Genomic DNA, 18366 nt, shown 5'->3' on the forward strand with positions numbered 1-18366 from the left:
TTTTATTTATGAAATACTCAATTTAATTTTTTTATTTTTAAATGATAAAAAATTGATTTTTAATTTTAAAATAATGTTGAATATTATCTTTTTTATAATTTTATTAAAGATGTTAGTGTTGCACCAAAAAAATATAATTAAATATTTTTTAAAAATTTAAAAACTAAGTTAAACTATTTAAAAGTAGCGAAACTAAATTGAATTTAAAAATAAATAGCGAGAAAAAAGTATAATTTTGGAAGAAAAAAGTAAGTTAAACTTGTCTGAATTGGGTTGGGTTAAATAATAAATTGAGTCCCGCTCTGTCTCTCTCTTCACGTCTACGACACACGCACCCACCACCACCGTATCTTCATTCATTTCACTTCCCCCAAAACAATTATTTAAAAAAAAGAAAAACAAAAAAATAAAGAAAAATTCTCTCTCTTTTTCTCACTCTATCTGTTCCCTTCTCTCTCTCCTTCCATGGTGGAAGAACACAGACGCAGCGTCGCCGGAAGAAGAGAGAAGATCGAAGCACAGAGGCAAGAGGATCGCCAAAGCTAGGGTTTCCGAATTGCCGAGTCGCTGAAAAATGCCGCTCTCGAAGTACAGCGTCAGGAATGAGTACAGCTTGGCGGATCCCGAGCTGTACCGCGCCGCCGACAAGGACGATCCCGAGGCGCTTCTCGAAGCCGTCGCCATGGCCGGTCTCGTCGGACTCTTGCGCCAGCTCGGCGACCTCGCCGAGTTAGTTTCTTCTTCTTATTCTCCGTCTTTCGTTCCTTCAATCTCTATCTCTCTTTTCAGTTCTTTGATTTCGTGACTCTGATTTTCTGTGGTTGCGTTTAGTTCAACGAGTGTCGAGTTTGAGAGAGGAGAAAAAAAAAAGAAGATAAAATAACTAGTGGAATTTTTAGTTCTCAGCTGGAGTGAGCTTAATTTAGCAAGGATGTGTGGTTTTTGGATTTCGTTCGCGAGCTGGATCGAGGAGTTGCTTCGGAATTGGAAGATAGTGTAGATGCTTAATTCGGTGGTTGTGTTATTTATGGTTAATTGGTTATTAATTGATTAATTAGTTAGTTCATTTATAATTTAAGGTTGTTGTTGTTGTTGTTGTTGTTGTTTTTTTTTTTTTTTTTTTTTTTTTTTTTTTTTTTTTTCATTTTGTGCTATTGAGCTTTATATGCGTAGAGTTTTGAAGTGAAAAAAAAATAAAAATAAAAGGAAATTGGACGGCTGTAGTGCGGGGATTGGTTTAAATTGTGGAATTGTGAAGGTGTTGGGTGATGTTGTGTGGACTTATAGTTTCTATTTGTTGCTTTAAGAGTGACGAGTGAGATTGAATTGGTTTGAATTTGATTGACTGACCGTTGACTGCAAATCTTGGACTAATGAAGTTCCTGATGATAGGTTTTGGCTAGATGGTAGTCAATTTGAGAAGGGTAGTTATTTTGCTTAAATGAGATTTGGCTGTTGAAGAAGTATGTTTTGGTTTTTGATGTTTTTGAGTGTTTGATGATATTTTAAAATAGGATGTATTTAGGGGGTGCAATTTAGTATACCATTCTATAACTGAGTAGAATTTCAGAACATAGTTAACGTGATTTTTCCTTCAGTGAGTATTGGATTGTGTTTTAAACCTTAATTATAGGATCTGCTACACATGGAAAAATTAGCACCTGAGCTCACTCTTGGTGTTTTAATCATATGAATTTGGCTCGAATAATTAGAGTTGTCATAGCGACATGCTGTATCACGTAGTTGATCTCTTTGAGGTTAGTTCTATTTGGCAGGGTTCCAATTGTACCAGGATATCTGAACTTTGAAGTTGGTTTCCTGACCTTTTTTAGCACTGACAAAAGTTGGGAGTTTTTTCTGTCACTAGGTGCCATCAAGTTCTCTATATTTAACTATTTCATTCTGGTCAGGTTTGCTGCGGAGATCTTCCATGATTTACATGAAGAAGTAATGGCTACTTCTGCAAGAGGCCATGGTCTTATGGCTCGTGTTAAACAGCTTGAGGCTGAAGTTCCTTCACTTGAGAAGGCTTTCTTTTCTCAAACTCATCATTCGTCATTCTATACTAATGGAGGTTAGATTTCACTTCACAGAGTCCCATTGTGTGTAACTTGTGATTGTTGTCGTGATTTAAATACTATTAATATTTTAGAATGCTGGAATTTTGGTTTAAGTTGTAGCCTTCAAGTGTATTTGTCCCTTTGCCAATTTTAACATACTTGCATATTGCATTGTAGGGATTGATTGGCATCCTAATCTACGGTCTGAACAAAATCTTGTGACCCGTGGAGACTTACCTCGATTTATAATGGATTCATATGAAGAATGTCGTGGTCCCCCAAGACTGTTCCTTCTGGATAAGTATGAGTCAATTCATCAGACATATGAGTAGAAAATCATTACCACGTTATAGATGTTTGAAAATTTTCCTTTTGGCTTCTTTGAAGGTTTGATGTAGCTGGTGCTGGGGCATGTTTGAAGCGTTATACTGATCCATCATTCTTTAAAATGGAGACTTCATCTGTAACTGCTGCAGTAGAAGTTCAGAGGGAAAAGAGGATTCGTAAAGTGAAGGTACAAAATTTCAATCCCACCTTTTATTTACAGTTTTTACTGGAAAATTGTTTTAAATGCATGATCCTGATTGGCTTCATGTTATGCATTATTGGTTGGAATCTTGCTGCAAATTTGTAAATTATTTGAGGTTCACATACTGCCTTTGATCCATAGATATAATGATATATGACCACATAAGATACAAGACAACTGTTTAGCACTGTTTTTTCTTGATTATACCAGGGTTGTTATACTCTGTAATCGCCATGGCAAAAAATTCTATGCAATGGAAAATTGAATATTTACATAATTGAATATATATAATTTCTTCCATTCATTTCCAGCTGAAAAAAGGAGCGCGGCTGAGGGATGGTGAAGCCCCTAATGCAATATCATCACATACAAAGTAAGTTCCAATAGTTTTATGGCTAAATTATATTTTTAATCCTTCTATTTATTTTTAGGATTCAATTTAGTCCCATTATTTTTAAAAGGTTGAATTTAGCCCTTAAATTTTCATAAAATGTTCAATGTTGTCCTTTTGTCCAAATTGATACTAACGACATTAATGAAATTAGGGGAAAGGGCAACATTAAACATTTTTTTGAAAATTAGATGACCAAATTGAACATTTTAAAAATAATAGGATCAAATTGAACATTTTAAATGATTCAATTTGATCACTAATTTTTAGACGATGTTCAATGTTATCCTTCCATTGAACTTCATTAACGCCGCTAATGTCTATTTGGACGAAAGGATAACATTGAATATTTTTAAAAAATCAGATAACCAAATTGAACCATTTAAAAATAGTGGGACCAAATTAAATCTTAAAAATAAATAGAGGGACCAAAAGTATAATTTAGCCTAGTTTTGTTGTGGTAATTAATTCTGTCTTATTATGGTTTTTAGTGATGATTGGTGGCTCAACTTAATTTCCATCTTTGCAGATTACATCAGCTGCTTCTTGAGGAGCGGATTGAGAATGGTTATAGTAATCCTGCACGTCTAGTAAAGTTGAAGAAAAGACAATTGAATGGACCAGCAGTTGAACAAAGAGCTGGGAAGAGTTACATGGAGAAATTTCTGGAAACTCCCTCACCTGATCATAAAATGATTTGTGAAACTTCAATCTTTCCATTGCCTGTGAAATTGACATCAGAAGATACTACTGAGGCTGGGATTAAAATTCTTGAAATCAGTAGCATTAGTCCTGTGAAGAAGTCATTTGGAAATAAAAACACTTGTTCATCTCCTAATGAGCAGGAAGTAGAATTAAAGCCATATTCAGAAATGGATGACGGGGCAAATCAAGATCTTGTGAAGGTGAAAGAACAAATCTCAGCTGGTATGCCAGATAATATATCTTCCAATCATCTTAATTTGCCTGATGAACCAGAATTGGCTATCGATGAACAGAAGAAAATAGAAGGCAGCTTAGATGGGTACCATTCTGATGACGTGACTAGTGAAGTTGACAATTACATGGATGCTTTAACTACCATGGAATCAGAATTGGAAACAGACAATGAGTATAAACCTAAGAATAGTTTCTTGAATGTTCAAAAGGCAGCAAATACCAGTGATAAAGAAGAACATCAACTACAAGCTCAATTTTCAGATTCTCAATCATTTGGAGACTCCTCGATGTCTGATGACACCAGTTCTTTCAAACAAGGTAGAAATGAAGTACATATTGAAGTGCAAGCTCAGTCATTAGATTCTCAATCAACTGGAACCTCCACTACATTAGACAATAATAATTCATTCAGAAGAGATGGAGATGGGCAGCATATTGAACCTCAAGCTCACCTCTCAGATTCTCAATCTGTTGGAAACTCCTCTACATCAGACGAAAATGGTTCTTTCATGAAAGATAGATCCTATTTCCCTCACTCTGATTCGTTAAGCACTGTAGTTGAAAATACACAATCAGAAACTGTATTAATAACAAATACCAAGTATTATCAACCGGAGGATGAAGATACACCATCCAACCAGCTTCCCCAAAATGTGGAGTTTCAAAACACAGATTGTGGGAGGTTTGTCATGCATGATGATGCACATGGTCACGAAGAAGAGATTTCTGATTTGGGGCAAGCCACTTCGGATCTGATGACTTCAGGGCAAGCATTGTGTTCTGATCTTGGATCCACCTCACCAGTGATCCTACCTGCAGGAACTCAATTGGATGAAACTCCATCTGGCCCTGTTGAACTTGATTTAAGATTAGATGATGATGATGCAGACAGATCAGGTCTTGTTGAAGCTATTGCTCCCGAAGCTGTTTCTCTCTCCCTAATAAAAGACGAAGCTTGCCCTGTGGATTCTTCCGATAAAACATTGTTTGAAAAATTGGATGGCGACGATCCATTTATTCACTCTGATGATTTGTTACAAGTTTCTAATGATTTGGAATTGGAATTAGCTCATGGTGATGAATGTAGTGATCATTCTAAAATCAAAATGTTCCAGGCAGAGCCTCCCAATGAAAACATTTCTGAAATTTTGGTTAATAGAGGTATTGGTTCACAAGGAGATGATCCTGTTTGCCCATCCATGGAAGAATTAAACATGAATTCAGGTGCTATGCTGGCTCTTGATTGTCGAGACTCAAAAGATGAAGATTGTGCTATAGCAACCCATCTTAAGTCGGAGACTCCTGTTGTAAAAATTTCTCCAGAGAGTTGCTTTACTGGGGAGCTATCCTCTGATTCAACTCATAATACACAGGAGGAACCAGGCTCAGCAGAAATTGACGTTTCACATTCTGATCTGCAATCAAAATTTGAAGAGATACCAAAAATGGTGCATGATGATGAATTAAATGAATCCACCTGCAGTGTTGATCCACTTGAAGATGATGGTCATTTTAAACATCCATCTCCTGATAATCATGTGATAATAAATGATCTGGTCACTGAAAATGTTCAGTCAGAAGATCAAGCTGTATATTCTGTTCCTTCTGTTGATAGTGCTGAAAATGATATGGGTATCGTTACTTGTCCAGCTTCAAGTCAGATTTGTTCTTCTTCAAGGGTTCTTTCAGATTCGGAAGAACCTCTGTCGAGTTCTGATTCTTATCAGATGGAAATGAAATCTGATGTAGAACTCTCTCAAATTTCCATGGACTCAAATGCAGAGAAGAAGGAGAATCAACTGGAACCATCCTTAGATGTAACATCATCAGATGTCATATATTCTCCGATTAGTAATATTAACAAGTTAGAAGAATCTCTTTCTACTTTTGCAGATCCACACAAGAAAGAGATGGAAGTTGATGAGCCAGTTGCTAGAGAATCTTTGACAGAACTAGATGAACAGAAGATAGTGGATCAACCAAAAATTGCTTCTGAGGATGTACAATTGAACCTGAACAAATTGGTGCCCTGTGATCTTCCAGATTCAAAAATACGCAATGATACTAACAAGTTAGAAGAATCTCTTTCTACTTTTGCAGATCCACACAAGAAAGAGGTGGAAGTTGATGAGCCAGTTGCTAGAGAATCTTTGACAGAAGTAGATGAACAGAAGATAGTGGATCAACCAGAAATTGCTTCTGAGGATGTACAATTGAACCTGAACAAATTTGTGCCCTGTGATCTTCCAGATTCAAAAATATGCAATGATATTCAAAAGTCATCTCCAAGGGAGAAATTCCAACATAATGCTTTTGTTGACTCAGAATTGGTGCCTGAAATTTCGGAGTTAGATACCCGGCAATCGGAATCAGTTATTTATGGCCAGCATGATCCTTTACAAAATGACAGAGATAGTTTTTCATCACCTTCTGGCAACCTGTTGGAGTCTGAAACTGATTCTGAGTTTGCAAAATCTCAAACTGGGGAACAGGATGTAGAATTCCTTGTCAGAGATGAGAAAAACTTGGGCTCTGAGAAATCCCAATATCAGCAGATGCAGATATATCAACTGGAGCAAGAAAGTGCTCATGCTACTTCCGAATGTGTATCAGAAATCCATGCAGATGAGCCACCAGTATTTCTTCCCTTGCCGCAGTCATCTAGCCAGGAGATTAATGCTGCAAAACATGTCATGGATCCATTAAAACCTCTTCTACCCAACCTTCTTCCCAAGGCAACTGAAAATAATATTGATGAGATGCCCCCTATGCCCCCTCTACCGCCTATGCAATGGAGAATGGGCAAGGTTCAACATGCTTCCCTAGCAACACAAAGTGAAGAGTTAGAATCAACTCAGGCTTCAGTCCTGCCAATGCAGCCGACTAGACCTGATAAAAATTCTCTATTTGGTTTGCCAACTTCTGAGAGCGAGACCTTGTTGTATCAGAATCCATTTTTGCCAGTCATGGCTGTGGAAGGTGATAAGCTTCAACATTCTTCTGGGTTTTCTGTTGGTGTTTCTGGGCATCCTGTTGCTATACCTTTTCAATTGCCTATCATGGTTAATGAATCAAATGGTCAATATAATTACCTGTTGCTGGACAGAAACCAAATTCAAAACCCCTTCTTAACATTTCCTGTGGCATCTACTGGCATTCCTCCTCATAATTTCATTGTTGCTCCTGAGGGAGAAATGATGCAGAATTCAAACCCGCATGTGCCAATACCAGCTGTTACATATGCTGTTTCAGGACATGACTTCATCTCTCCACTAGAAAAATCAACTCAACTGCCACATCAGTCAATGATGGAGACTAGTGGAGATGATAAATCACTTCAGCAGGGTATGAGCAATAATATGGTATCTATGGAAAGGCTTCCACATGGTCATGCAGTTGCTTCTGAGGGAAAAATGGTACTGAATTCAAATCCATGCCCAACAATTCCATGTTCTGTTTCTGGACATGATTCCGACTCACTGCAAGAGAAACTGACTCAACCTCCAAGTCAATTAACGACAGAGCCTAGTTCAGATGATAAAACACTTGTGCAGTCTGCAACTAATGTGGTATCTTTGGACAGTCCTCACAGTCATATTGCTTCTGAGGGAGAAATGGTATCAAATTCTAACCCAGACCCAATTCCACCTGTTGAATGTGATGTTCCTGAACCTGTACAGGATTCTATCTCTTCTCAAGAAAAACTGACTCAACCTCAGTTAGTGTTAGAGACTACATCTGAAGTTAAAACACTTGATCAGTCTATAAGTAGTGCGGAAGGGGAACAAGGACGTCTGCCTATCTCATTCATGTCCTCACCACACATGGAATGTATGGAGCCTAATCAGAGTTTCCTGTCCTTTGAGGGGGGAATGGCAACATCCGCGGATACATCAGATCATACATCAGATGTTGAGAGTGAAAGGACAAATGGAAAACCAAAGAATAAGCTTCCCCGTCCTCGGAATCCTCTAATTGATGCTGTTGCTGCTCATGACAAAAGCAAGGTGAGGCAGTTTCAAATTCTTATACGACACTGAATATCCTATTGAGGTCTTGATTCTTGCATAACACTTTGCCTTTGAACTACTGCAGCTTAGGAGGGTTACTGAACGAGTTATGCCTCAAATTGCACCAAAGGTAGATGAAAGAGATTCTTTACTAGAACAGATAAGAACAAAGGTTAGAGCTTGCAACTTTTGTTTCTTTATGCTGATCGTACCCTTCTGCATTCAAAACGTTCCCTAATTTAAAAAATACTATGTTTTTGGTTCTCTCAGTCCTTCAACTTGAAGCCTGCTGTGACTACGCGACCTAGTATTCAAGGTCCAAAAACAAATTTGAAGCTTGCTGCCATCTTGGAGAAAGCAAATGCAATTCGCCAGGTTTCTATTACATTCTATCTTTTTTATTCATTTATTTATTATTATTATTATTATTTTTATTTTTATTTTTAATTCAATAGGTGTGTCCTCCTTTCTTTTTCTGTCTCTCAACAGCTATACTCCCTTTCTTCAAGGTCCACTAATATGTTAATTATTTAAATAGGCTTTGGCTGGAAGTGATGAAGATGATGAGGATTGGAGCGATTCTTGAATTTACTATGAGAAGTGTTCTCAGCTGGTCGATGTTTTGATATTCCGGTTGTCTTGAGCCAGGTCTATAAAGTCATTCTCCCCTGTAATGAATAGGAAATCTCCCTTAAATGCAAGATTCTTTATTCTACACTATGTTCATATATGATACTCTGAACTCCATATAGGATATAGCTCCCTTAGTCTGCTTTCTTCACATATATATATGTATGAGCACTGGTACTAGCATGCAGATTAGCACTGGTGCAGATCCATTTTCGGAGGCAAAATTCACTTCATTTGAGACAACTCAGGTTCAGCGTGTAAGCGCTGTACAAGTCCAGATCAAGCTATCAACAAATTTCCCCATGCCTCCGGCTCATATAAGCACATGTATATTTGCGTTGTGTCATAATTTTTTTGATATATAGTCATGAGTATCCAATTTTGTAATTCTGTGATGTAGTGTTTCGTGATAATTGCCCCATTTATCATGTAGGTTCATCGTTGTCCAGTATAGTAACATATATACGTAAGTAAAATCATTTCAGTGTACAGTTTCCATCAGCACCTTTGATCATTGTTCACTCTCTCTTCATTACTGTTCTTGTCATATATTAGCAAGCAAATTGGAAACCTGGCGTGGTAATTAAAGTGATACTAAGGATGTCAACAGACCTGCTTCTGGTATCTACATTGTTGCCAAAGTCACAAGTTTTGGTGGGTTTTACGTCTTTATGATTTTGCGATTTGGGTATTTTACATAGATATTTGGTTTTGAAAGATTTATAAAGCTGGTTCGTTGAGACTTGAGAAGGAAAGGAGTATTGATTATTTACGGTCATTTTAAAAATATTTTACTGTTTTTTTAATAAAGTTATAATTATTTCAAAAAATGTTGCTTGCTTGCAAATACATGAGTAAGCAATAAATTATGCCGCATCTGCTACAGCGCTCGAAGCGCAGGTGCCACATTGTTGGACTGCTTTCATTTTTTCAACTTCTAAGCACCGCATCATAAATTAAAGGCACAGTCTACATCTTGTGAATCACCGACCAATTATTTATTATTCTTTTGGGCTGTTGGGCCTTATTTATTTATTTCTATTATTTTTATGGTTTTACTAACATCATCAATGTTAAGGTTGGTATAAAAGATAGTTATTTACAATGATTTTTATATTTTAATGAAATAAATATATTCTTAATAGGAAATTTTATACTTTTGTATTCTTAACATACTCATAGGATTTTTTTTTTGGACACCACTCATAGTATTGATGTTAAAATTACTAATATGTTTTATTTCTAATTTTTGAAAGTTACTTTTATTTTCAAAAATTACTTATAATTTATATTTTTATACAACTTATTTTTAAATATTGATAATTTTAAAAAATATTAAAATTAGAAATAAAGATGAAAATAACATCTTAAAAGAAATTTGAAGTTATTAAAAATATTTAAAATTGTTATTATTGAAAAAAAATTTAAAAAACTTTTTTTAAATAATAAAAAAAAAATGGGTGATGCACTCAAAGTTCAAAGTGTAAAGTAATTTTACATTGCTATTCATTTATAAATTGTCTTCTTTAATAAGTTGTTAATTTTTATAATAAATAATTAAAAAGTTATTATGAAAGTCTGATTAGTTGATGGTGTAAAATTATTTTACATTATCAATGTATAATTATTAAACTTAAATAATAATTTTTAAAAATACTATTATTTTAAAATAATTATTCTAATTTATATAAAAAAGAACGTAGAAAATGAATATAATCATCCAAAGTAAATAAATTAAATTAGTTCAAATTTATTTAAGAGTTTAATATTTTTACTTTAAATTTGAATCAAACTAATTTAGTCTATTTAAATATTGGATTCATTTTATTTATTTATTATTATTATTATTATTAACTCGAACTTTCCACGATCAATTCTTTTTTAACTTTCTTCTCAACTTTGGTGAAATTTTCTCCTGTTGTTGTCTTGTTTTTTTTCTTCATTCAATTTGATCTTCTTAAAATCTTATTTAGTTTAGGCTTAATTTAGTCATATTTAATATACATTTTTTAAGTACATTCTTAGTAAAAAAAATTAATCAGAAATATGAATCGATAATTATTGAAAATTAAATATTAAATAAATTAAATATTTATATATTAAAAAATAAAAAATTATTATTCATGATGATGTAATCCAAAACAATAAATTTATCAATATTGATTGACACAAACTGTAGTGACTTGTGTTTTTTAATCAAGATATTTAAGGTTTAAATCTTGACCTTAGGTATAAAATATATTATGTTGAAAAGAGAATACATATCTTATATGTATTTATGGTCTCTAACAAAAATTAGCCATTATTTTTTGTGGTGAATATTTCGTACTAATATCATGATTACAACAAAAAATAATAATAAATTTGTTTAAATTGCCTAAAAAATAATCATCATTATGTAGCAAGAGTTAAAATAGTATGCATAAAGTTTAAATCTTGTTACTATCATTAAAACTTTTCCTATTGATAAAATGAAAATCAATTAACATCTCACCCTACCAAGTTACAATTACTTTTTTTCTTTTTCAGTATTGCTAGTTATATTATTGGTGTAAGTATAATTCATATTGTATAGATGACTAATTTTTAGGAAATTTGATTTACTACCTTTAACGGTGTTTGGTACAATAAATGTGTATTTTTCCATGAATTTGGTGTTGAAAAATATAGTTTCTCATGTTTAATTTATTAATTAAAAAATAAAACTTATAAGAAATATTATTTTTTAGAACTTGTTTTACACACTTTTCATGAAGGTGAGAATCTAGCGTGGCTGAATTGAATTATTACGGTAAAAATGTCATGTTAACTCATTGATTTATATAAATATTCTTAATAATATTTATGATTAATTAAACATTTTAATTGAACCATTAGGATTGATCAAGTGGTTAGGAGTTGAAGTAGAATGCACAGAGTTTTAGATTCAAATTTAGTGTCGTAATTGTAATTCAGATGATAAAAAGAATACATTTTCAAGAATAATAGAGATTTCCCTTATACCAAATGCTCCCATACAGTTTTTCTATAATTTTTTTTATCTACGATCTAAAGTTAAGAATGTTTCTATTGAGACGTTTAATTTCTTATATTTAGTATATTAGTTAAAAATAACATTCCTATTAAATATAATTTTTTGAAAAGAAATTTTACACATTTCTCACAAAATTGTTATAATGAAGGTAGTGAGAATCTAACATTATTTAACATTCCAAAGTTAAAAGGAAAATTTTAGTATGATAAGAAAATAATAACAAAAACTCATGTTAAAAAGATAACAAAATAATTGATTGCTCATCTGTGAAGATACCCCTAATAGATAACAAGTTTAAAAATATCGTATTATTTTAGTTTGTTTATTTGATGTAGTAAAAATATTTAATTTCTAAGTAATATTAGTATTTTATCCTGTGATTTTATAGGTTAAGTATTTTTTTTGTATAAATAAATTTTATAAAGAATTATATATACAAATAAATATTATATTAAAATATATAAATTATATTTAAAATTTGTATAAATAGATATTTTTAAATATATAAATTATATTTAATTTAAGAAAAATAATTTATATTACTGCACATAATTTTTTAAATTATTCATAATTTATTTTAAAATATTAAATTTTCATTCATAAATAAATATAATAAATAAAAAATTAAACTTGATAAGAAGGTACTTAAAAATCCTTCTATAAAAAAATAGTTTTTAAAAATATTCCCGTACAAGTTAACCTTTTATATTTAATATATAGAAATTAATTTATAAATATTTTTAAAAATACTTATGGTTAATTAAACAAATTTTAACCATTTACAAAAAAATCATGATTTCATGATTTCCGAATTTATAATTCAGGATATGAAAAAAGTTTCTCTACCAAATGCACCCCGAAAGATTTCTCCCAAGTTACATATAATACTCTAACTTATATTGCAGCTGCTATTCAACGAAACTGTATATTATTCTATTACTTTGGTCAGAGGAAAACTGTCTTATTTGGTGTCCATTTATTATTATTTTATTTATTTGTTTGTATCATTGATACAATGATACTCATCATCATATAGACACATTAATGACAAAAACTGCATGTTACTTGCTTTAGATAACCGTTGTGAAACTAATGGTCAAAAGGGGTGAGTGGCAGAAAATTTTGATATGGAAGAAGCCATCATATTGAGCAGAGAGCCTCTCCTTGCTCAACAAGAAGAAACCCCATCTTCTCTAATCAATCATTTGTATATTGGTCACTTCTTAGCTAGATGGGGTGCCAGGTTCTTCTTTCACCTCTCACCACTCACCACTGATTTGATTTTGATCATTTAAACGAATAAATGTTATTCATATGTCACTACTGGTTCCTGTGCTTAATTGATTTCATTTTTACAAAATTAGAAAAGTTGTGCCTTTTATTTTTATCTTTATTTTATTTTATTTTTTTATAGTTTTTAAAATCTCCTTGAATAGGATGATGAGTTTATGCCATATTACCTAAACAGATGAAATGAAAAGAAATGGTGGCTATGTATGACTAGTAGGATGAAACGCATTCGTTGCCTTCGAAAAAATATTAGTGCTTTTGACGGTTAATTAATTAGTAATTTTTCGAATCATTTATAGTTTTTTTAAGGTAGTTAGCTAAAGGATAAGACATCACTTTTATTATTTATAGTTTTTTAAATCTCCTTGAAGAGGATAATGGATTTGCCGTATTACCAAATCAGATGAAATGAAATGAAGTGGTGGTTATATATGACTAGTAGGATGAAACTCCGTCGAGAAAATAGCACTTATTTATTTATTTTATAGTTAATTAATAAGTAGTTTTTTGAGTCGTGTAAAACTTTTTTAATACAGTTAACTAAAAGATAAAATAGAAAAATAAATTGTGAACACAAAAAATGGTATCAATTTTATTATTGGTATAAACTATGACCAATCTAAATGTATCAATTACACTTGCTTAATTCAAGCTGAGAAATAGACCACGTTGGATACAATATACTTGCACAGAAGGTGGTTAGGAGAGTTAGTTAGGATCACTCTGTCTTAGGTTGAGTTGAGATTTGAAAAATCACTGTAACAAGTTTCAACATTGCATGGGTTACACTCTTTTATTTGATTTGTTTGTTTTTAACTAGTCAAATTCAGTGAGCATCTTTGTTTGCAGGATGTGGGAATTCTCTGTTGGTTTGTATATGATCAACATTTGGCCAGATTCGTTGCTGTTTGCAGCAATATATGGTTCCATTGAATCTGCCTCCGTTGCAGTGTTTGGTCCCATAGTTGGAAGATGGGTTGATAAGTTGTCTTATGTGAAGGTATGCCTCAAGTAAAGGATTAATTAACTAGTACTTCAGTTTAATGACCTGTAAAGCTTTGGTATCCTTTTACTATTGGTTATCTATTAGGAAAAAGAGACAAGGCTAAATTATAACTTTGGTTCAAAAAGATGATATTAAAATTTATTTTAGATCTATTTAAATAATCGGTTACCATTTATTCACACCAGATTTAATAGTGTTAAGCACAAGAGGGTTTGATAGGAAAAACATAATTTTGCATAAGATTGTGTGAGAATACAAAAATATCATTAGAATAATATATCCTACACTTGAGTACGGTCAAGTATAAATCATTGACATATTTTAACTGAAATAAAAAGTTCCTGAAACAGTGAGAATGAAATCCAAAATAACGTGTAGCTTTAGGTATTGCAATTTGCATCATAATTATGAAGGTCAAGGTGAATTTGATGAAGTAACTAAGTCAGCATAATTTATTGGCAGGTTTTGCAATTGTGGTTGGTGACACAAAATCTCTCTTTCGTCATTGCTGGGGCCGGTGTAATTGCTTTACTTGTAAACTCATCTTTGAAGCTTACAAATTTCTCAGCTTTCATATTGCTGGTGTTGGCAATCAATATCTGTGGTGGCATTGGTGTACTTTCAACTCTTGCCGGTACAATCTTGATTGAAAGAGAATGGTAATGTTCTTGAGGATCTAATGAGAAAAAAAAGAGTATATTCCTGAAAATATGTTCTGATTTTAGATTTCTAGTTGCTATTATACAGGTTGTTGGTTATATCTGAAGGCCAACCTCCAGAATTGCTTACAAAGATGAATTCAGTAACGAGACGCATTGATCTAACCTGCAAGCTTCTTGCTCCTGTTGTTACTGGATTCATAATAAGCTTTGTATCACTGAAAGCATCTGCTATAACTTTAGCAGTGTGGAATACTGTGTCTGTTTGGGTGGAGTATTGGCTTTTCACATCTGTGTATAATGGGATACCAGCTTTGGCCCAAAGTAGCCAAAGGAGGATGGCAAGACTTTCACAATGTGATCAGCAAATGAACAATCCAACTTTGGAGGAAGATAGCTTGCTTCCTGTTACTGATGGTAGCTCAAAATTGGCAGATAGAAAATGGAGTAAAAAAATTTCTGAGATGATTTCAGAGATTCCTTATATTGCTGAATGGAAAGTTTATTTACAGCAAGAAGTTGCGCTTCCTGGACTTGCTCTGGCTTTGCTATTTTTCACTGTACTCAGGTGAGAGCCTACAAACAATTATAGCAAGTAAATATTACATGAAAAAGAAAGAAAAACTAGTCTGAATTAGCTTTTTCCACTAATGACTAAAATCTCCAGTTTATTTAGGAAAAGATAAGAAGGCTTAGACATGTCACATTTATGAAGGATTTTCCATGACATTTTCATTCAAGTGTTTAGAAGCTTTTTCATTAAGCAGTACTATTCTTTGTACATACAATAAAAAAAAGTTCCAAATTAGCATATGCTAGTGGAGTATATTATACTCATTAGACAAAGTCATTCAGAAACTTTTATTCTAAACACATTAAGAGTATATCTTGCATTTCTTTAGCTGTCAGTTGGGTGTAACGAGTCACTGATGAATTCCAATTATTTTCCTCAGCTTTGGAACTTTGATGACAGCCACCTTAGAATGGGAAGGAATACCTGCATATATTATTGGAATAGCAAGAGGAATAAGTGCAGTGATTGGAATAGCTGCAACAGTTGTATATCCTGTGCTACATTCTCATATATCATCTATTAGAACTGGACTTTGGTCTATATGGTCTCAGGTATGAACTTAGTAATGTCTCAAAAGTGTTGTGTATAAATGACATGAGTGCTAGTCAAATATTCAATTTTCTTTGTACACTGCAAAATATGTATTATTGATATAGCATATAGGATATTTTTCTTAACAGGTTAATCCTATTTTCCATTGATCTTTGTTGTTGTTGTTTATGTATGTTGTTCATGCAGTGGACTTGCCTCCTTCCATGTGTAGCTGCAATATGGATTCAAAATAGTTTTCTGTCATCATATATTCTGATGGGAAGTGTAGCCATATCTCGTCTTGGACTGTGGATGTTTGACTTGTCTGTACTTCAACAAATGCAGGCAAGAAATAATCCTTATTATATGAAGTTATTTAAAATTTTCCTATTTTTTTTTAACAAATATGATATCTAGATTTTGATGTCTTTGAATCTATGATTAATCACAAAAATTCTCTTTCTTAATAATTATCTTGGCCTGACTTTTCTTTTATTCATATTTTTGAAATAGGATCTTGTTCCTGAATCTGATCGTTTGATTGTTGGGGGTGTTCAGAACTCACTTCAATCATTGATGGATTTATTGGCCTATGTTATGGGAATCATAATATCTGATCCACGGGTGAGTTACTGAGTTTTTAAAACTATAACATTCATGTCCAACCCAAATATGTATGTTTTTTTATTCTTGCTACTTATAAGTCTTCCTTTAGGTTTTTGATAAATTACTTTCTGAATATCTCTTCAATTTTCAACTTTTGAAAGAGTAAACTCTAATTTTTTTTTCAACATCAAATTATTATATCAAACAAAGGCATCCCTAATTAATCTAATTATTACAGTTGAAAATTTATCACCTCCAACATTACAAAAACTATCACATTATTACTTACTTTGGCCACACAATTTTTTTCTTTATAGTACCTCCATAGTGTATAGTGAAAATTTTCCATCTATTGTGAAAAATGCCTTTGTTTTTGATGCTAAACAAAATCAAATTGTGTTGATCATGATTCTTTTTTATCTTCTTGTCTGTTCAGGACTTCTGGAAGTTGACTTTGTTATCAGTTCTGGCAGTCACACTAGCTGCATTCCTCTACAGCATCCATGTATATAATGTGCGGAAGCACATCTTTCACTTTGAGCGTCTTAAGTGGGATGAATGTTTTTTAAGATTAAGAGCATCTTAAGTTCTAAGAAAAAGTTTTGTACCGTTTATATATATATATTGGTTATGGAGTGATAGTGTTTGGTCTAATGGCTGGAATTGTCAACAATCATCCTTCTTTTAAGAGCATTAATTCTTCTTACACAATAATTGCCCTCTCAATAAATGAGACATTGGATTTGACTTGTCTGTACTTCAACAAATGCAGGCAAGAAATAAACCTTATACTCAAATAAGAAAAAGAACATTAAACAATGTCTATCCTTACTTTAAACCATATATGTTAAGGATCTAAAAATTTTCAAGTTCACGACATTCTTGGAATTAAAACTAAAGAAACACTCTTGTACCATCCGTACCACTAAGCCGAGCTCAAGCTCGGCATCACAACACGGATTGACATCGGACACGTGCTGTGTAACATCCCAATTTTCAAAATGGTAATTACTATTATTATTATTATTATTACATAGTATTTGGTCATAATTTGAGGATTATCTTTTATTTCAATTGTAGCTAATTTACACTCCATTTATGATTAATTGTAGGTTTTAGAAAGATAGGTGTGTTAATGGACTTAATTAAATAGTTGAAAAACTTTCTTTTTGTTAAAATCGTTTTCGCAGGGCTGACTGGCAAGCCTCGGTTTTTGGGGCATAACTCGGTCTGTGGTTGTCCAAATGATGCAAACTTTGTATCAATGGAAAGCTAAGAGAAAATAGTATAACTGTTATGAAGAAACCATTTTCAAATTCCTTCATCTACCATGTTAAATATTCTAAACACCGCAACAGCTTTGACTCACGCTGGCAGCCTGACTCCTATTCACTAAAACGGTCATATCTGGAGTTATAAACCTCCTTTTTCGGTGATTCCAAAACGACTGAAAAGATAACAGCCACGGCTAAAACTTTCATGAAGACCACCTGACCAAATTCTGCCATCTAGAAGGTCTAAATCATCGTGCTTAAGAACGTGTCCACTAAATCATCCACCAGCACCACTAACTCATCCAATAACTCCACTAATTCTTCTACCAACTCCACCAACTCCACTAATTCATTTCATATTACTCCACTAAGCCCATTTTACTTATATTTTAATGTGTTATGAAGGCTATAAATAGCCCTTCACTTCTCCATTGCAAACCATCCCTCAATTCTCATTCTCTCTTCTCTTATACTCTCTTCTTCTCCTCTTCTTCTCTTTGAAGACCTAGAGGAATCCATAGGAGGTGGTTCTATCCTAGTAGAAGGAGCCTAGAGGAGGAAGCTCTTCTTTAGTTTCAGCGCTTGTCATCCAGGTAAGGGGGGGAGTGAGAAATCTCGCTCTGGGTGTGGGATTGTATGCTGGGTAGTGGGATTGGCCCCCAATCCTGTGTTTGTTGTATGTTATATTGTTTGTATGTTCTAATTGCTTGGTTAATATGTGTGTATGAATAGAAATTCTGTTGAGATTATGATTGTGAAAGTTATGAATATGATATGATAATGTGAATGTGATGTTTCTAATGATATGATGTGATGATGAAATATGATGTGAA

The 18366-nt window shown here is 33.0% G+C and overlaps 2 protein-coding genes across 2 annotated transcripts; both read left to right on the plus strand.

The window, feature by feature from the left end:
- Positions 1-309: 309 nt before the first annotated feature.
- On the plus strand, positions 310-9060 carry LOC109816193 (uncharacterized). Its single transcript, XM_020381091.3, has 9 exons — positions 310-729; positions 1911-2074; positions 2238-2361; positions 2448-2574; positions 2901-2962; positions 3510-7926; positions 8015-8101; positions 8200-8304; positions 8468-9060. Exons 1-9 carry the CDS (start codon positions 575-577, stop codon positions 8513-8515), a joined length of 5289 nt encoding a protein of 1762 aa, XP_020236680.1. The 5' UTR covers positions 310-574; the 3' UTR covers positions 8516-9060.
- A 3539-nt stretch (positions 9061-12599) lies between these two features.
- LOC109816192 (solute carrier family 40 member 2) lies at positions 12600-16932 on the plus strand. The gene is made up of 8 exons (XM_020381089.3): positions 12600-12836; positions 13733-13883; positions 14352-14548; positions 14637-15116; positions 15502-15673; positions 15861-15998; positions 16167-16277; positions 16696-16932. The coding sequence occupies exons 1-8, from the start codon at positions 12721-12723 to the stop codon at positions 16843-16845; spliced, it is 1515 nt and encodes a 504-aa protein (XP_020236678.1). The 5' UTR covers positions 12600-12720; the 3' UTR covers positions 16846-16932.
- Positions 16933-18366: the final 1434 nt, after the last annotated feature.

Source organism: Cajanus cajan, chromosome 3, assembly GCF_000230855.2.
Source record: "Cajanus cajan strain Asha chromosome 3, NIPB_CcT2T_4, whole genome shotgun sequence".
NCBI classification, from domain to species: domain Eukaryota; kingdom Viridiplantae; phylum Streptophyta; class Magnoliopsida; order Fabales; family Fabaceae; genus Cajanus; species Cajanus cajan.